At 32.6% G+C, this 21,795-nt stretch overlaps 2 protein-coding genes across 7 annotated transcripts in view; both read left to right on the forward strand.

Moving 5' to 3' along the window:
- Window positions 1-3,531, forward strand: part of LOC145287941 (beta-alanyl-dopamine/carcinine hydrolase-like) — a 151,134-nt gene extending 147,603 nt beyond the window's left edge. For 5 of the 6 annotated variants that reach the window (XM_080135897.1, XM_080135899.1, XM_080135896.1 and 2 more), the window contains exon 2: window positions 2,063-3,531. In XM_080135897.1, the coding sequence (XP_079992023.1) occupies window positions 2,083-3,291 (1,209 nt within the window). In that variant the 5' untranslated portion in view covers window positions 2,063-2,082 and the 3' untranslated portion in view covers window positions 3,292-3,531. Of the gene's footprint in view, window positions 1-695; window positions 799-2,062 lie in introns of all 6 variants that reach the window. The other variant, XM_080135895.1, reaches the window with a different exon arrangement.
- LOC145287943 (beta-alanyl-dopamine/carcinine hydrolase-like) overlaps window positions 1-15,161 on the forward strand; it is a 73,821-nt gene extending 58,660 nt beyond the window's left edge. The window contains exon 2 of the mRNA XM_080135900.1: window positions 12,499-15,161. Within this exon, the coding sequence (XP_079992026.1) occupies window positions 12,519-13,727 (1,209 nt within the window). The 5' untranslated portion in view covers window positions 12,499-12,518 and the 3' untranslated portion in view covers window positions 13,728-15,161. The remainder of the gene's footprint in view (window positions 1-12,498) is intronic.
- Window positions 15,162-21,795: the final 6,634 nt, after the last annotated feature.

Consider the following 21,795-nt stretch of genomic DNA (forward strand, 5'->3'; position numbering starts at 1 on the left):
TTGGATTTATCAACTGTTTCACAACTGTGCATACATGGTCATGAAACTTGACAGCATACTTATGTTAAAAATAAGAAAGTTTGAAAACACTTTTTAAAGATCGTGTCAAACTAGTCTAATGGTTATCGTACTTGACTCACTATCTTTAGGTTTTGGTTTCGATCTCAGCTTGAGCATTTTTTAAAACTTTTTAATGACCGGTTTAGAAAAGACATAATACTCGTATACACATCTCAGTTACTTTCCATTTTTTTTTAAGGAATTTAATGTTACACTACAGTATTTCTGTTTATAACAAAAAAGAAATTTGCATTAACTAAAATATATTTATGCATATTTTATGACTAGGCAACGCCCGGTGGCCTGCTATTATATTACAAGAACAAATTGATTATACCATAAAAATTAACATTTTGAGAGATACTCATCGTGCATAACAAAGTACTTTCATTAATTTTAATGAAATTTTATTTTTGAAATATTTGGTGTCATGACTTTGTGGTTGTATGCGGGTTTGTTTTGTTAAACAATGACACATAACTGTACAAAATATACTTAATTATTCTTGCTTCAATATAAAATTATTTCATGTTTTAGTGTTTCTGGTTCCAAAATTAAGAGTTATATGAATGTTCTTGGTGAAAGTTTTCTGTATGATATGTAATCATATCTGACTATTTGTTTTTTCTTTAAAGGAAAAATTTTCTTCTGTGCATACGTGGGTCTCAGAATTGGAGACCTGTGCGAATCATTGAATTGCCATAGTTTGGAATTCAAAGAAGTTCGGAAGATTCAAATGTAAGTGTAGAGACTGTACTAAGACAGTGTTACACTAAAGCGTTGTGAATTTGTCAGTTTCACCTTCCTAACTGCCGGAACATACATTTTAAAAATATTTTCTGTTTACTTTTATCATCCATGGTCTTTGATTTGATTGGTTGAAAGGAAGTTTCATCATTCAACCTTTTTTGCTTGTATTCTTTGTTTTGGATGACTCACTGATTCTAATGAAATCAAGAGAATGGATGAAAGAAGGTCAGAGAGGAAAATAAAGAAAGGAGGGGTTACAATCTGGTGAAACCAATAGAATTATTTCATCTTTTTCTGTTATTCTCATAGTAATAGTGGCGGTGGTAGTATTTTTTATGCTTACCTGACACAAGTTTATTTTCACAAATTTCACATATCTTTTGAATTTTAAATTTGGCATCATGAACTATTAACTGATTTGAACTCATAGAATGAAATTGTTTTTCTAAGCACAGTGGAATATCCCAGGCTGCTTATATATAAACTCTCTGGCTTCTGATCTCTCACTGTTTTGTTCTAGCTTAACTGCTTAGACATCTGACCACTGGCAACCAAACTCGATAGAGAACGGACTTTCTTTCCTTTTTAAACTTACTGGATCTGAATGAACTATTTAAGCCGATTTGTTATAGCATCTTCCATGCTGTAGATAATTTTCTAAAAGTCTATTAGCAATTCTAAGAGGACGGGGATTCCATGACTGATCAAAACCATACAAAGATACCAGAAGAAAAATACATTTTTTTTGCATCTTTCAAAAGACTCTGTGAATCACTATTGGAAAGGTAATACATAAGCATATCGGTGGCATTAATAAAGATTTTGTTTTATTTTGTGGAGAAATGTCCCTGCTAGGCGATTTGACCACACACTGACCAATCAGCTTGCAAAGCACATTGATTCCATCTGTCCCCTGAATAACTACTTTAACCGCTTTGGGCTGTTAGCTGTCATCTTCAAGCCAGATTGTCAATGCTTTAGTGTCCAGTGGACAGAAACCAGAGAAAGAAGAACCAGGGTTCTCTTGGCTGATCGACCATCATTCATAAAAAGGCTGAAGTAGTTCTCCAGAGTACAGATGGAATCAGTGCTCTGCAAGCTGATTGGCCAAGAGAAAAGTAGTCTTTATATATGACTACTACATTTCTCCATGTTCAAGTAAATTTTATCTAACAAAATAATTGCTTTTAAAAGTAGTTGCAGAAACAAGATTTTTGATAAAAATGCATTTTTTATTGCTTTACTTTTGTAGATCCTCCACAAGACTAAAAGATGGAATTCAAATTTTGTGATAAATCGATCGAGTATCCGTTGGATGAATTGACAAGATTTTCAAACCCTCAACTGCCGATCATTATCACGGCTGGCACTCACTACGATGTTGCTTATACAATCGGACATCAATTTAGTCAGCAGATTCGAAAGTTCTGCAGCAACTTTCCAGAAATGAAATCTGTCCTTCTGCCTTATTATGACTGTCGAGAAGGAAGAGATGTATTTGATGGCTTCCTTCGTTCATGTACGGCAGTTTTTCCTCAGTATGTTGAGGAAATCCGAGGGATGTCATTGGGATCAGGAGTACCGTTTGAGAAACTCTTCTTACTCAACTGTCTTAATGAAATGGTCATTCTTGGAAAAGATTCAACCAAATTTGAAGATAAAGTCGCCGGCTGCACAACTATTTATATCAATCAACCTGATCTGAAAATATTGGCACATAATGAAGACTACAGTCCATATATGCAAGCTTATGCATATATGGCTGCATTAAAAATTGATGATGCCAGCGTGGCAAAGAATGCTGTACAAGAAACACAAGAATATATCACAAGCTATTGCTATCCAGGTTTTCTTCCAGGAGGAACTTTTAGTTTTAATCATTATGGAATGGTCTTCCTTGGCAACGCCCTCTATCCTACTGAAGCGCTCAAAGAATGTATTCCCAGGCGATTTGTTGACAGAAGTTTGCTGAGTGCATCAAGTGCTGCCCAAGCCGTTAACATTTTAGAACGGAATCATCTTGGCATGGCTTATGGTGCCTGTATAAATATGGCTTCAACCAAAGATGTAGAAAATATGTGGACTTTAGAAATAGGCCCACGGCACCAACATTATCTGCATACGATTCCAACACAGGCAGATCCACTTAAAGACAGCCATTTCATTCATGTGAATGCTTACCAGTTTCTGCAAGTTGACGAGATCGATCCTGTCCATCTAGGAAGTTCGGCCAATCGTTACAAAAGGATATGTGAGATGCCGACTCCAAAAAATGTCCAAGACGTGTGCAGAATTTTGGGGGATACAGCCAATGAAAAATATCCCATCTTTCGTTCCCCGAGACCTACTGACCGATCGCAGACTTTAGCAACTGCAGTTTTCAATATTTTAGAAAACAAGTTGGATATTTATTTGGAAAACCCGAAAGAGAGTAAGGTGCCATCTTTTTATTTGCCGTTGGATATAGTTGGAAAAGCATAAACTGGAAGAATGTGAGCTGCTTAGAAAGATTCACCTCGAAACATTGACTTGTACAACTAAGCATTTGTTAGCCTCAGTTGTTTTTAGTTTTGCCAAAAAGAAATTCCATTTTACATAAAATTCTAATGAACACAAAAATATAAGAAAGATAAAATTTTGTTCATAAATAAATTTTTTTTAAGAATATGAATTATTTTGAGATTGAAGAATAAAATTCTGGTAGATTTTTCTTTTTTGTTACTTTTCTTTTTTGTTACTTTTCTTTTTTTACTTTTTTTTTTCTTTATTAAACTAACATTTTATGATAAATTGAATTTTTTTCCAAACTTCTAAGGATTAATGAATCTGCTGTGCAATATTTTTCAGGTTGAAAAAGTGAAAAAAAAAGTTTTTTTCATGCAAATCGCTCCAATGTAAGCATAAAGCTACTTCATGTAAGGAGCAAATAAAACAACCTCTCCAAGGTAAAAAATTAAGCAATGATGAGTATTAGAATAGATTCCAACCCAGAAAACAGCAATTCTTACCCTCTTGTTAGAAACATCGCACATGAAATGGACTAAGAGACAAAACAAAGGAAGCAATAGTTACGAGGCTACTAATGTAAACCCAATGTTATCCATTGTCTTTCTAGACTGAGTGGAGGCTTCCATTCCATTACTTTAGTGGCAGAAAGTTGGATGATGTCTTTGATCTGTCAAAGAGTAGCCAGCAGTTATCTTCAGGCGAAGATCATCAATGTTGAAGTGTCCAGTAGATGAGGAGTTTGGAATGGCCAAAGAGATTTGTCAACATGTACTTACAAATAAGCTCGGCGTTTGAGAGATGTGGTTGGTGCTGAATTTCCAGTAATTGCTTGCCCTATGATTGGGTTTATTACATTTATAATACTTTAGATGTGCATTGTGCCGACTGTGCAGCTACTTCAGCCTGCTCTATAACTCCAGTGCAGTTCTTTAAAATGTGCACAAGTGCACGCCAGCACATGTGACAGATCCAGGTTCTCCATCTGGGAGGATGCTGGCTAATGGATACTTCTACATACTCAGGCAATCCAGCAATGAATGCACATTGCAGGCACTGATCTGATATGCTGCCAAACAGGATTGCAAGCCTGCATAGTTTTTCCAAAAAGACATTGAACATTTCACGTGGTTGAAGGCAGCATGCTGCAAATTGCTTCCATGTGGTGAACAGATCCAAGGCAAAGGCTGTGTACAGTATTTTATTCACACGGTCAAAATCCTCTTTTCCTCACTTAATCTCCACGCTTTTCCCCATTTAATTGCTTAATTATACACATATATATATATGTATTTTGGGGAGGGTCAATCTCTCTTCCTTTATAAAGTTCAGTCATATATATATATATATATATATATATACTGTGGAAGCAAAATCAAGACTTCAAACAGGGTGTTGATGGCAACAAAAAGTGTATTTCATTTTATGTTACAATTGTTTCCATGTCCAGTCGAACAATTTCAAACATTATATCGTTTGAAAATTTTCCAAAACCAGCATTTCTTCAGACTTTATGAATAAAGACACTTTTGACAATAGGGCATTTTTGAAGAGAAAGAAAAAAGAAAAATTCCCTTAACTGGGAAAAGCATGTGAGAAACATTTACCTTTGCTGTAGTTATGGAAAAGCCCATTTATATATATATATATATATATATATATATATATATATATGTTGTAATCACACGCAGTAATACAACTGCGACAACCGTCAAGTCAACTGAACAACAAATGTATACTGAACACGTCTGTCTACATAACACAAATAATACCGTTGATGTGATACCAAACATTTCTGTCCGAGAAATATATGAAATTCCTATTTCAATCATGTAAATTATTTAGTGAAATAAATTTCAACATTGCTCCTAAACTTTTTACTTATTAAAACCATGTTTATAAAAAAATAATAGTGCTTATAATGTTAAGGTACCGTGCAGTTTTTTTTTCTAGCATTTTTAAGTTAAATTTAAATTCTATGGTATCTTTTGTTTATTAAATTGTTTATTAAATTATTAAATAAAACGACGGCATGCTACCCCCCCCTACTCCGGATTAAATAAAGGGCTCTGTAACAGTAGTAACTGGAGCCAAAACAATCAATGACACAAGTTTTACTGATGAAGAATTATCTTTTATTTATTCGTATTTAGCATAAAACAAGCATAAATTCTTCTGTATGAAAACTTTATTAACCTCGCTTATGGCCCTCGAAAACAAAGTTAGTCACACATGCAAGTCAGTTCAGAAAAAGGACTTCATTCAAGATGGACGGTGTTGAGGAAAGTAGTTTCTCTCACACTTTCTATCTAGAAAAGAGTGGTGTTGAAGGAAAATGTTCACACACACACAAAAAAAAACTAAAAAAAAACAGGACGGAACAATAAAATTGTCATCCTAGAAAAGACGACATGATTCCATTTTCGTTTCATGAAAACTGGTTTTCACTTTTTTTTTTGTTGCAGACCATCTACTAGTTGGCCAGTTTTGTATCAGAGCAATAAAAACCTATCATGTCTGAAAGTAACACAATGTTCAACAAGCAAGATCGGAGATGCGTCGCTGTACAACTTATGCTCTCTACTAATCTAAGTTATAACCACAGGACCATTGCCAGCACATTCAAAATGAAAATTCGGATGGTTTAATGTTTGAGGGCACAGCTCAACAAAGTTTCCGGCCATGGTTATGGTCTTTGGTGTGTTTTCAAATGAGGGCCACATCATTTTGGTGATTACATGTGAATATCCTGAAAAACTTGACAGAAAAAAACAAAAAAAAAAAAAAAAAACAAGACACTTTAGAATTTTGATCAGTTTCTGCGCATAAATTTGATGCACAATGATCCCTCATTTTCAAACCGTTCTTGCATCTTAAAGCAGATAAGCATTTTTTTTCCCCCTTTTACTATATCAGATAAATTCTTTTTTTTTTGGGGGGGTCTACTTTTTTAGGCTATTACATATCATTTTATGTTTTTGTCACTCAGACTTAGAGTTAGTGGTAAAAAGATTAGTTAGTTTCCTTAAAAATTCAAATGGTCTGGAAATGAGATATTATTTTATGTTACATGAAACTAATTCCCATACTAAAATTCTAAAATATTTTTTCTTTCCACCAAAGGTACTCATCAAAAATAGAAAATCGTAGAGGTGGGGAGAGGAATAATAACTAGTGTTCATCTATAAATTTTCCAAAATTAGATTACTTAAATGCATTGAAATTACAAAAATTATCAATCGATAATTTATATTTATTTTTATTTTATTTTACAATGCAATTCTTTGAAGCAGACGATGGATTTTCGTATATATTTTTAATATTGATGTTTAAACATATTTCACTTCCTCTGAACACTAGATAATTTCCTATTTATTTATTATAATAGATTAAGAGTTGATCTAGAAAAGTGCACAAATAAAATTAACAAGAACATGTGAGATGTTATTTTGCCAATATGAAATTGAAAATAGTTTTGTTTTCTCTACATATTTTCTTTTTGCTGGACGTCGCCATCTTGATTTCAACACATTCTACAATCATTAATTATAAGAAAGTAAATGAAAATGTATTCTGATAGGCTACTTTTTTTTACGTACAGAACTCAAAAGTTAGGGTCTAATTTGACAATCAAAATTCAAACTATTAATCAATGCACTCAAATCTTGTGTGTAACAAATTTTTTCCAAGGTTTCTTGTGATTTTATACACATTATATACAAAAATAATCCCCACCTCTTTTACATCTCATTAAAAGTGATAATTTTCAACTTGGGGTGACGGGACTAAATACCTCACAGTAGACGTTTCATCCCCATTATGTTACCTAGCATCTTCTCTACTCTTCTGATGAGAAGTATTAGGCTTCGAAATACCTTAGTATAAAGAGTCCCCTCTATCCCCCAACTAAATGTTTAATAAAATAAATGAACCATTCTAAATTCACCAATATATAGGTTTTGTGACTTCATTTTCCACTTTTATTGTTTCCTATATAAGCTCCAATGAAATTTGTTGAGCTTTATCTCATCCCGATAAGTCTCTTCTAATTGAATTTACTCTATTCTCCTAACTCTCTAAGCTATATATATATATATATATATATATATATATATATATATGTATATATGTATATATGTTTAGAGATGCAAAATTTATAACAACATTTAAACATGATAGGCAGAAATCTCTCGGGAGCTCTTTCAGCTATCATCTCATGAGAAGAAAATCGATAGCATACAATGAAAAATACATACTATTATTGGTAAAAATAAAGAACAATGGGGTAATTTTAAAGTGCCAAAAGACAATTAAAATAAAAAAAACATAATTAGATATATGTGTATAAAAGAAATTGGCACTACATGGAAGAAAAAACATGGATATCTAATTGAATCGTTTGTTTTGTTTTTTGGCATTTAAAATTCCGCCAGTACTCTTTATTTTCGCCTATAATATTATTTTTATTGTATGCTATCTATCAGTTTTCTCCTGACGAGATGATAACTGCAAGAGCTCTCGAAATATTTCCGCCTATTATGTTTAAATGTTTTTATAAATTTTGTTCCTTCTTTCTTTAATGGAATTTTTTTGATTATTGCTTTTTGATACTTATCGGAGGCATTCCAATACAAAACTTATCTAAGAACACTTGCAGGAAAGTACATTTGTGTGAAATTTTAAAAAATCTGTCCAGCCGTTTTTTTAGTATATAGGGAATGAACTAATTCACACACACACACACACACACACACACACACACACACACACACAGAAAGTACCTTTTATATCTAAGTAGTGATATTTTTATGGTCTTTTTCTTAGCATTTGTTTGAGATTGTCAGTTCAATAAGCAACAATATTTCTTCAGCTGTGTCTTGTTGAACTTGTGTGTTAGATTACTGCTTCTATTAAAAAAAACAAACAATGGGTACGCTCGAAACAGACAGATGACCAACAATCCTTCACGTTGCCTCATGCATGTGTGCTTAATGACTTCCTTTTGTTTTTTTTTATCAAATTCGATGGAGCATACACATAAAACTTGATCTTTCACAACTAAACAAAAACAACATATTTTTGCTTACAAACTGAAATTAATATAAACACAGTCAATAGACATCTAAAACACTTTTTGTTTGGGAATTAATTTTAATGATTTGTTTGTTTATTGGTATCATCTCTGTAACTTCAGCACTCTTTTTCTGAAAGAAATTTTGCCAAGAAAGCACTCTTTCAGAAAAAGAGTGCTTTCTTGGCAAAATTTCTAGCTAGAATCCTTCTGTCAAACTAGAGAATCTGCATGAAATTTCAAATGGGACCCTTTAATTCATATTATATTCTCTCTCTATCAGTTAAAAGTTTCAAGTAATTCACAATTGTATTCTTATTATCGTCCATACTGAGGATTGAACCTTCAACCCCCAGAAATGAATTTTGCTTAGTACTTTATCCTCATCTAAAAATTCAATGATTTCCCTGACACTTTCAATGCAACCATATTATTTCCTTTTTTTCTAGTTAGGGTTTGCCAACTGTTGTCATTTATTTTTATTTATTTATTTATTTTTGCAGACTGTTACATGTTGAAACAATGACTATGAAAATGAGAATAACAGTCTGCAAAATAAATACGCAAATTATGAAGTCTCATCTCAAAGGATTCCAAAAGAAAAAAAAAAGAAAAACTTCTGTCATGTTTTTGAATTTTTAAGATAAAGATTGATGATTCGTATTATTCTGTTTTCATAACGTTTCAGTTGTATCAGGTGTATCTTGTTGAACTTGTGAATCTTTCTGTCGATCTCGGGAATCTGCACAGAATTTAGAATCAAACTCTTCATTCAATTTACGGTGGTAGCATACTTTTGTTTCATCAAATATTACTGGGTAGAAGTTCCAAGTAATTCACAATTGTATTTTGAGTGTTACCCGTACTGAAGATTGAACAGTCAACCTCCAGAAGAGTGTAACTTACAACTGAATTTTTGCAACGTACTTAAGGTCCTTGCAGATTCCTAAGATCGGCAGATTTCCACGTTCGACAATAAACCCCTGATGAAGTTCGGAGGTTACATTGGCTGAAACGTTGTGAAAATAACTCTCAAGATGAGAACAGTAGTCCGAATAATCCAACATTTTGAACGTTTCATCATTTATAATTGAAATATCTCTTGCCAAGTTGGAGTTTAACTTTTTTCTATTGTAAAAATAAATGGCAGACAAGAAATCTCATTCTAACATTTAATAACAGTTTTGTTGATTATCTTCGTTAGTAGGTTTGTATAGAGAAAGGGTTTGTATTTGGAAAAATTCCTACATAAAGACGTTGATGAATATGTTCACCTTCATAGTTGTCCCAGATCCACTGAAAGAGAAAGAGTTCATGTACCTGTGTGTGTAAATTTGTTGTAGAAACGTGTAGCCATGCGTATGGACAGACACAAAAGATTAGAGACTGTAGGAAGAATAGGTCCTTAGTGAAACCCCAAGACTGAAGGCCAGGTGAGTTCTGTTGAGTCCCAAGAGAGAAGTTGGGAGCGACAGGTCCATTCCACATGGAGTTGTAGGCAGTCCAAGATCCGGGAAAAAAGAGAGAGAGAGTGTGTTGCCGATTTAACCTTTTATAATCTCGGTCATGTGACTGAGAGCTGGATTCTGATTGGACAAGCCAGGATGGAATTATATTCAAAATCTTGAGTCATGAGAATTCACTCCTGCTTGTATACCTTGCAATCATGTCTGCTATTGCTAATTTGTACATACAGTTCTGACCCTCCTCAATTTCATGTTTCAATAACACTGATGTTGCTTGTTGCAATCGACTTTTTGAAAAAATAGAATCTGTTTGGTTATGCAGTGAATACTTTTATGTTCTATATTTCCACAAAGAAAACAACTTTAATTTCAGAAAATCATTTACTTTGAAAATAGAGGCCATCATATCTCAAATATGAATTTCATTTGAAACATTTTTTTCAATATCATGACGTCATATTTTCGGATGAATAGCATGTATGTACATAGTTTCAATTCGTTTTAAATTTCCAATTCTTTAACATTCTTCAGTGACTTTATGAAGTACTAGCTGGCTTTGCCAGTTCACTAGTGCTCCAAAAAAATTGCTACTGATAATGATTTAAACATTAATCTCTAATGAGCCTCGTTCTGCTAGTAACCAATCAGAAACTGGAATTGCTCCATAAAAATATTGGCTCTTTTAGAATTCCTACACATAATCTTTTGTGTCCACACAAGAAATATCTTTTATCTTTGTCTGCAAAATTTTAAAGTTCAAGACTTATACAGATCAGCTACCCACACAAAATTCTTTTTATCTCCAAGACTCATACTGATCAGCGATCATGAACTTTTCTGAAATAAAACATGGCTTTGAATTAAAAAAATGATATGGTTTATTTATATTGGAAATTGTGTCAAGTATTTTTAATGTTCCCATTACTATTGCTACTGTCATCATCATCATCATCATCATCATCATTTTTGTGCAATCCTGACATTGGGTACCAACACAGCTTTACTAATTTCGTTTCTGGGTCATTTCACAGCTGCATTGTCATTGCTTTTCTTCTGTTTCTAAGGGGCGGGTGCACATTTTCTTTTAATTATTATGATTTGATTATTACAGGGGTCATAACTAAACGATTACTTTCTAAAAACAAAACACAACAAAATTCCTTCAGTCTAGAAGGATCTCTCTTTATCATAATGTTTCAGGATTGATTAAAATATTTTTTCATAAACATTTTTTATTCATTACTTTCCTTTATTAGGTGAACCATTCACATTTCTTGCCGTTATGCACATTTATTTAATGTTAACTAACGCGCTTTTCAATATTTTTTTTACATTGATAGGATCATCAATTCTTCACTTACCGACCTCTTTATAAAATACAACAAAGCAAATTTAGCTGAGTCTACGATTATGCACTAGATAACCATAGTTTAATCTATTTTTCTGGTGGGGGGGGGCTTTAAGACATCTGTTCTGGTTTTATATCACCTTTCCACCAGGTAATGACGGTACATGTATCCTGTTAGTGTAAAATAATAAATATTTAATTTTTGCAAACACAAGACTGAAACTTTATTTGTATATTAATGAAAGGTGGAAGAACTTGCAATCCATAAAATATGCTTAAGTACATTTTGTCCATACATATTACATGTTTATTATTGCAGCGCCAATTCTCTATTGAATATTTATTTATGTATAGTACCGATTTCAAAAGTTGAAAAAAAAATGACTCTGTAGCATCAGATAAAATTGAAAGCAAAAGATTAGTGCTTCAGCTGCATTCTCTAACATTTGAGCTAACCCGACAGATAGAGAAGAAAGATTTAAAATGAAACCAATTTTAGCTATAATTGAATTTGAGCATTGTAAAACTAATAAAAATATGTCGGCAAGTTGGAATTAACATTTTGCATTTCAACATGCCGACATATTTCTGTATGCGTTATTCATTCATTCAAACAAAAATTTTACGGTGTATAATTACTATTTCCTGTTAATTTACGTGTTATGTGAGCAGTAGTTTAAGAGTTTATCAGTTAAACACACACACACATGCACATATATATCCACTGGTTTATTTATATAGAATAAAATGATAAACATTAACATCTTGGTAATGGTGATACAAATTTATTTTTTAAATAAGACCCTTATGAAATCAAAAGAACAAAAATGTCAATTTGCCTGAGAAAAATATGGTGTTGTTAATGGGAAGGAGAGAGAGACAGAGAGAGAAAGAGAGAGAAAAAGAGAGAGAGAGACAGAGAAAGAAAGAGAGAGAGAAAGAGAGAGAGAGAGAGATCAAGCTACTAGGCCAGTCAGAGAAAGAAATGTTTACACTTTATTTTTTACTAAAATTTTGTTTGTTTTATTTTATAGATTTTTTTTACAAGATTAAAAGATGGACTTCAAATTTTGTGATAAATTGATTGAATATCCTTGGATGAATTGACGCGATTACATTTTATTTAACAAAATAATTTCTTTTGTCTAAACTCTCACAAAACTCGTTGCCACTCCTAAAACTAACCTTAAACATATTATTATCTCTTGTTCTCCATTACGGCCACACCTTGATTAACAATAATATTCTGTGCAGAATTTTTAATAAAAATGTATTTTTTGTGTGCTTTATTTTTGTAGATCCTCCACAAGACTAAAAGATGGAATCCAAATTTTGTGATAAATCAATCGAGTATCCGTTGGATGAATTGACAAGATTTTCAAACCCTCAACTGCCGATCATTATCACGGCTGGTACTCACTACGATGTTGCTTATACAATCGGACATCAATTTAGTCAGCAGATTCGAAAGTTCTGCAGCAACTTTCCAGAAATGAAATCTGTCCTTCTGCCTTATTATGACTGTCGAGAAGGAAGAGATGTATTTGATGGCTTCCTTCGTTCATGTACGGCAGTTTTTCCTCAGTATGTTGAGGAAATCCGAGGGATGTCATTGGGATCAGGAGTATCATTTGAGAAACTCTTCTTACTCAACTGTCTTAATGAAATGGTCATTCTTGGAAAAGATACAACCAAATTTGAAGACAAAGTCGCCGGCTGCTCAGCTATTTATATCAATCAACCTAATCTGAAAATATTGGCACATAATGAAGACCACAGTCCATATATGCAAGCTTATGCATATATGGCTGCATTAAAAATTGATGATGCCAGCGTGGCAAAGAATGCTGTACAAGAAACACAAGAATATATCACAAGTTATTGCTATCCAGGTTTTCTTCCAGGCGGAACTTTTGGTTTTAATCATCATGGAATGGTCTTCACTTGCAATGGTCTCTATCCTACTGAAGCGCTCAAAGAATGTATTCCCAGGCGATTTGTTGACAGAAGTTTGCTGAGTGCATCAAGTGCTGCCCAAGCCGTTAACATTTTAGAACGGAATCATCTTGGCATGGCTTATGGTGTCTGTATAAATATGGCTTCGACCAAAGATGTAGAAAACATGTGGACTTTAGAAATAGGACCACGGCACCAACATTATCTGCATACGATTCCAACACAGGCAGATCCACTTAAAGACAGCCATTTCATTCATGTGAATGCTTACCAGTTTCTGCAAGTTGACGAGATCGATGCTGTCTATCTAGGAAGTTCGGGCAATCGTTACAAAAGGGCATGTGAGATGCCAACTCCAAAAAATGTCCAAGACGTGTGCAGAATTTTGGGGGATACAGCCAATGAAAAATATCCCATCTTTCGTTCCCCGAGACCTACTGACCGATCGCAGACTTTAGCAACTGCAGTTTTCAATATTTTAGAAAACAAGTTGGATATTTATTTGGAAAACCCGAAAGAGAGTAAGGTGCCATCTTTTTATTTGCCGTTGGATATAGTTGGAAAAGCATAAAATGGAAGAATGTGAGCTGCTTAGAAAGATTCACCTCGAAACATTGACTTGTACAACAAAGCATTTGTTAGCCTCAGTTGTTTTTAGTTTTGCCAAAAAGAAATTCCATTTTACATAAAATTCTAATGAACACAAAAATATAAGAAAGATAAAATTTTGTTCATAAATAAATTTTATTTAAGAATATGAATTATTTTGAGATTGAAGAAAAAAATTCTAGTAGATTTTTCTTTTTTGTTACTTTTCTTTTTTTACTTTTTTTTTTCTTTATTAAACTAACATTTTATGATGAATTGAATTTTTTTCCAAACTTCTAACGATTAATGAATCTGCTGTGCAATATTTTCAGGTTGAAAAGTTAAAAAAAAGAAGTTTTTTTCATGCAAATCGCTCCAATGTAAGCATAAAGCTACTTCATGTAAGGAGCAAATAAAACAACCTCTCCAAGGTAAAAAATTAAGCAATGATGAATAGATTCCAACCCAGAAAACAGCAATTCTTACCCTCTCGTTAGAAACATCGCACATGAAATGGACTAAGAGACAATACAAGGAAGCAATAGTTACAAGGCTACTAATGTAAACCCAATGTCTATTTCTTACTCTCCTTAAGGAATGTCTATTATCAAAACAGACGAATTAAAACTAAAATTTGAATGATCTATATATTGTTCCAGCATCTTGATGTTCCAAAATTATGCAATAGAACAAGATTATGTACCAAGCATTTACAACCTTATGTCGTAGAAACTGGCATTTTACTTTATATAGCAAAAAGAATGAATGTAGAATTAGCACTGACAGATATAAAGACTACAGTTGACAGAAAAATCCTTGCTTTAATGAAGCAATATTTATATATCAATATATTCACTCATGGATTAGCAACCAATCAGATCCCATAAAATGGACTTATCCATCTCAGCATTGTAGAACACCCTAAGCTGTTTATATACAAACTCTCTGGTTTCTGATTTCCCTCTATTTAGTTCTAGCTCAACTAGCCAAACAACTAAGCACTGGTTTAGAGATGCATAATTAATTATAAATGTAGCATGAAAGGAAAACGAAACCTTATTTAATATAATAATAAAAGGTTTTACTTTAGTACAGCATAATCACGTTGACACAATGGTTCCTGTCAGATCACCAAAGTTAAGCAACATTGAGCCTGGTCAGTACTAAAATGAGTGTATATATATATATATATATATATATATATATATATATTGTTATCACACGCAGTAATACAACTGCGACGACCGTCAAGTCAACTGAACAACAAATGTATACTGAACACGTCTGTCTACATAACTCAACACGAACAATACCGTTGATGTGACCTGACATGATACCAAACATTTCTGTCCGAGAAATATATGAAATTCCTATTTCAGTCATGTAAATTATTTAGTGAAATAAATTTCAACATTGCTCCTAAACTTTTTACTTATTAAAACCATGTTTTTAAAAGAAATAATAGTGCTTATAATGTTAAGGTACCGTGCACAAAAAAAAACAAAAAAAAACAAAAAAAAAAACTAAAATGTTTATAAAAATGAATTCATCTAAAATAGAAAATCGTAAGATGGGGAGAGGAATAAAAAAAAAAGAACTGAAGTTGGTAATTTAATAGTGAAATGAAGTCTTTTAGTAAGATCAAGGAAACGATGAAAGGTTTTTTTTTTTTAATACATATCTATTCAGAATTTCAATCAGTCCCAATTAACAATGATGAATTTCCTACTTCCTTCATTTGAAATTAATATATAAATATTAATATTTATATTAGATTGAAGTTTACATTTGCTTTTGTCTAAACTACCTACATTCTTTAAGACTATGATAGAAACCCTATGCACCTTTTTACATTACACTTTATATAGCATGCTCCTCCTTTATCTTAGAATTCAATATAATTTTTCCTGACAGCATCAATATTTTCATTGATTTATTTCGTCCTGATGAATCCCACAGTAGATGTCACATCCCCACTATGTTACCTAGCATCTTCTCTACTCTTCTGATGAGAAGCATTAGGCTTTGAAATACCTTGGTATAAAGAGTCCTCTCTATCCTCCCAACTAAATGTTTAATAAAATAAATGAACCACTCAAAATTCACCAATATATAGGTTTTGTGACTTCATTTTCCATTTTTATTGTTTCCTATATAAGCTCCAATGAAATTTGCTGAGCTTTATCTTATCCTGATAAGTCTCTTCTAATTGAATTTACTCTATTCTCCTAACTCTCTAAGCTATATATATATATATATATATATATATATATATATATATGTTTAGAGATGCAAAATTTATAAAAACATTTAAACATGATAGGCAGAAATCTCTCGGGAGCTCTTTCAGCTATCATCTCATGAGAAGAAAATCGATAGCATACAATGAAAAATACATAATATTATTGGTAAAAATAAAGAACAATGGGGTAATTTTAAAGTGCCAAAAGACAATTAAAATAAAAAAAAACATAATTAGATATATGTGTATAAAAGAAATTGGCACTACATGGAAGAAAAAACATGGATATCTAATTGAATTGTTTGTTTTGTTTTTTTGGCATTTAAAATTCCGCCAGTACTCTTTATTTTCGCCTATAATATTATTTTTATTGTATGCTATTTATCAGTTTTCTCCTGACGAGATGATAACTGCAAGAGCTCTCGAAATATTTCCGCCTATTATGTTTAAATGTTTTTATAAATTTTGTTCCTCTAAACATTTATTTAAATACTTACGGAAGAGGTTTAGTCAACACCAGATTAATTAATTAAATAATTAAGCTTCACATGTCTTCCTAAAGTAACTTGGTCCACAATACATAGTAGTCTACATTGCACTGTAGAGAACCTACAGTTGATTTTATAAAAGTTTAAAATGCAAAAGCCAAGTATCATGGTTCTATTGTTGTCTACAAAGAAACATTAATTTCAAATATACTAAAGAACCTACTGTTGGATTTCATATGCTGGGCCCTACTGCTTGTATGATAATAACACTTTTCAATTACACTTGTGATGTTAGGCTGTACAAAAGTGTTAACCTTGGTCAAAATCGGACTCTTCTTTTTTTAATGGAATTTTTTTGATTATTGCTTTTTGATACTTATCGGAGGCATTCCAATACAAAACTTATCTAAGAATACTTGCAGGAAAGTACATTTGTGTGAAATTTTTAAAAAATCTGTCCAGCCGTTTTTTAGTATATAGAGAATGAACTAATTCACACACACACACACACACACACACACACACACACAGAAAGTACCTTTTATATCTAAGTAGTGATATTTTTATGGTCTTTTTCTTAGCATTTGTTTGAGATTGTCAGTTCAATAAGCAACAATATTTCTTCAGCTGTGTCTTGAACTTGTGTGTTAGATCACTGCTTCTATTAAAAAAACAAACAATGGTTACACTCGAAACAGACAGATGACCAACAATCCTTCACGTTGCCCCACGCATGTGTGCTTAATGACTTCCTTTTGTTTTTTTTTTTTATCAAATTCGATGGAGCATACACATAAAACTTGATCTTTCACAACTAAACAAAAACAACATATTTTTACTTACAAACCGAAATTAATATAAACACAGTCAATAGACATCTAAAACATTTTTTGTTTGGGAATTAATTTTAATGATTTGTTTGTTTATTGGTATCATCTCTGTAACTTCAGCACTCTTTCAGAAAAAGAGTGCTTTCTTGGCAAAATTTCTAGCTAGGAAGCAAGAAGCCTCCCAAAATGCAACTCTGATGCACCCAGTTAAGTTGTTCAAGCCCAGCAGTCAAAGGGTCTCAGCAGCAGTAGCAGCAGTAGTTCAAACAGCCCTTCTTAGGGCTAACTAAAAACAAACTATTTGTGAATCAAACAACCTTTTTCAGGGCTAACTACCACAAACTACCTGTATACAAACTACTATTGCCTGCTTCCTGAGACTACCCTCTACAATCAGCAAACTCTGGTGCACTCCAACACCTCCTCCAGCTTCCTGCGGTTTTGAGTGACTACTAGGTTCCAGAGCTTGCTGACATCTGGCTACCACGTTCCAGTACCCAATGATATCTAACTATCTATTCCAGAGCCCACTGACATCCAGCTATTAGTTTTCAGAGCCCACTGACGTCCACCTACCTATTTCAGTGCCCATTGACATTGCAGTACCTGTTCTAGTGCCCATTGGTGTTCAGTGACTGATCCCGTCTCACTCAAACTGATCTTGAATATACAATCATTACATACAAATTTATAATTTCTATTCTTTGCTAAATAAAACATGATATCTATCATCTTTAAATGAATATCAGTATTTGACATTTTTTTTTTTTTTTTTTTTGCTATTGCCATTATCTTTTTGACTTTGTGTCCACCTTATAAGTTTTACAGTCAATTGGCACTTTCACACCTCTTGGCCTACTGCAACAAACTCTAGAATCCTTCTGTCAAACTAGAGAATCTGCATGAAATTTCAAATGGAACCCTTTAATTCATATTATATTCTCTCTCTATCAGTTAAAAGTTTCAAGTAATTCACAATTATATATCGTCCATACTGAGGATTGAACCTTTAACCCCCAGAAATGAATTTTGCTTAGTACTTTATCCTCTAAAAATTCAATGATTTCCCTGAAACTTTCAATGCAACCATATTATTTCCTTTTTTTCTAGTTATGGTTTGCCAACTGTTGTCATTTATTTTTATTTATTTATTTATTTATTTATTTTTTTTACAGACTGTTACATGTTGAAACAACAACTATGAAGATGAGAATAACAGTCTGCAAAATAAATACGCAAATTATGAAGTCTCATCTCAAAGGATTCCAAAAGAAAAAATAATATATAACTTCTGTCATGTTTTTGAATTTTTAAGATAAAGATTGATGATTCATATTATTCTGTTTTCATAACGTTTCAGTTGTATCAGGTGTATCTTGTTGAACTTGTGAATCTTCCTGTCGATCTCGGGAATCTGCACAGAATTTAGAATCAAACTCTTCATTCAATTTACGGTCGTAGCATACTTTTGTTTCATCAAATATTACTGGGTAGAAGTTCCAAGTAATTCACAATTGTATTTTGAGTGCTACCTGTACTGGAGATTGAACAGTCAACCTCCAGAAGAGTGTAACTTACAACTGAATTTTTGCAACGTACTTAAGCTCCTTACAGATTCCTAAGATCGGCAGATTTCCACGTTCGACAATAAACACCTGATGAAGTTCGGAGGTTACATTGGCTGAAACGTTGTGAAAATAACTCTCAAGATGAGAACAGTAGTCCGAATAATCCAAAATTTTGAACGTTTCATCATTTATAATTGAAATATCTCTTTCCATGCCAAGTTGGAGTTTAACTTTTTTCTATTGTAAAAATAAATGGCAGACAAGAAATCTCATTCTAACATTTAATAACAGCTTTGTTGATTATCTTCGTCAGTAGGTTTGTATAGAGAAAGGGTTTGTATTTGGAAAAATTCCTACATAAAGACGTTGATGAATATGTTCACCTTCATAGTTGTCCCAGATCCACTGAAAGAGAAAGAGTTCATGTACCTGTGTGTGTAAATTTGTTGTAGAAACGTGTATCCATGTGTATGGACAGACACAAAAGATTAGAGACTGTAGGAAGAATAGGTCATTTATAATGAAGTCCGCTTACTTATGGGATTATTTTTATTTCATAGTGAAACCCCGAGCCTGAAGGCCAGGTGAGTTCTGTTTAGTCCCAAGAGAGAAGTTGGGAGCGACAGGTCCATTCCACATGAAGTTGTTGTCAGTCCAAGATCTGGGAAAAAAAGAGAGAGAGTGTGTTGCCGATTTAACCTTTTATAATCTCGGTCATGTGACTGAGAGCTGGATTCTGATTGGACAAGTCAGAATGGAATTATATTCAAAATCTTGAGTCATGAGAATTCGCTCCTGCTTGTATTCCTTGCAATCATGCCTGCTATTGCTAATTTGTACATACAGTTCTGACCCTCATCAATTTCATGTCTCAATAACACTGATGTTGCTTGTTGCAATCGACTTTTTGAAAAAATAGAATCTGTTTGGTTATGCAGTGAATACTTTTATGTTCTATATTTCCACAAAGAAAACAACTTTCATTTCAGAAAATCATTTACTTTTAAAATGGAGGCCATCATAACTCAAATATGAATTTCATTTAGAACTTTTTTTTTTCAATATCATGATGTCATATTTTCGGATGAATAGCATGTATGTACATATTTTCAATTCGTTTTAAATTTCTAATTCTTTAACATTCTTTAGTGCTTTATGAAGTATTAGCTGGCTTTGCCAGTTCACTAGTGCTCCAAAAAAATTGCTACTGATAATGATTTAAACATTAATCTCTAATGAGCCTCGTTCTGCTAGTAACCAATCAGAAACTGGAATTGCTCCATAAAAATATTGGCTCTTTTAGAATTCCTACACATAATCTTTTGTGTCCACACAAGAAATATCTTTTATCTTTGTCTGCAAAATTTTAAAGTTCAAGACTTATACAGATCAGCTACCCACACAAAATTCTTTTTATCTCCAGGACTCATACTGATCAGCGATCATGAACTTTTCTGAAATAAAACATGGCTTTGAATTAAAAAAATGATATGGTTTATTTATATTGGAAATTGTGTCAAGTATTTTTAATGTTCCCATTACTATTGCTACTGCTATCATCATCATCATCATCATCATTATTTTTGTGCCATCCTGATATCGGGTACCAACACAGCTTTACTAATTTCGTTTCTGGGTCATTTCACAGCTGCATTGTCATAGCTTTTCTTCTGTTTCTAAGGGGCAGGTGCACATTTTCTTTTAATTATTATGATTTGATTATTACAGGGGTCATAACTAAACGATTACTTCCTAAAAACAAAACACAACAAAATTCCTTCAGTCTAGAAGGATCTCTCTTTATTATAATGTTTCAGGATTGATTAAAATATTTTTTCATAAACATTTTTTATTCATTACTTTCCTTTATTAGGTGAACCATTCACATTTCTTGTCGTTATGCACATTTATTTAATGTTAACTAACGCGCTTTTAAATATTTTTTTTACATTGATAGGATCATCAATTCTTCACTTACCGACCTCTTTATAAAATACAACAAAGCAAATTTAGCTGAGTCCCCGATTATGCACTAGATAACCATAGTTTAATCTATTTTTGAGGGGGGGGGCTTTAAGCGATCTGTTCTGGTTTTATATCACCTTTCCACCAGGTAATGGCGGTACATGGATCCTGTTAGTGTAAAATAATAAATATTTAATTTTTGCCAACACAAGACGGAAACTTTATTTGTATATTAACGAAAGGTGGATGAACTTGCCATCCGTAAAATATGCTTAAATACATTTTGTCCATACATATTACATGTTTATTATTACAGCGCCAATTCTCTATTGAATATTTATTTATGTATAGTACTGATTTCAAAAGTTAAAAAAAAATGACCCTGTAGCATCAGATAAAATTGAAAGCAAAAGATTAGTGCTTCAGCTGCATTCTCTAACATTTGAGCTAACCCGACAGATAGAGAAGAAAGATTTAAAATGAAACCAATTTTAGCTATAATTGAATTTGTGCATTGTAAAACTAATAAAAATATGTCGGCAAGTTGGAATTAACATTTTGCATTTCAACATGCCGACATATTTCTGAATGCGTTATTCATTCATTCAAACAAAGATTTTTACTCGTTATAAAGCATCCTTGGTGTATAATTACTATTTCCTGTTAATTTCAGTGTTATGTGAGCAGTAGTTTAAGAGTTTATCAGTTAAACACACACACACATGCGCATATATATCTACTGGTTTATTTATATAGAATAAAATGATAAACATTAACATCTTGGTAATGGTGATACAAATTTATTTTTTAAATAAGACCCTTATGAAATCAAAAGAACAAAAAAGTCAATTTGCCTGAAAAAAATATGGTGTTGTTAATGGGAAGGAGAGAGAGAGAAAGAGAGAGAAAGAGAAAGAGAGACAGAGAGAGAGAGAGAGAGAGAGAGAGAGAGAGAGAG

This window comes from Euprymna scolopes, chromosome 11, assembly GCF_053919585.1.
Source record: "Euprymna scolopes isolate OS-2025 chromosome 11, ASM5391958v1, whole genome shotgun sequence".
In the NCBI taxonomy this organism is placed as follows: Eukaryota; Metazoa; Mollusca; class Cephalopoda; order Sepiida; family Sepiolidae; genus Euprymna; species Euprymna scolopes.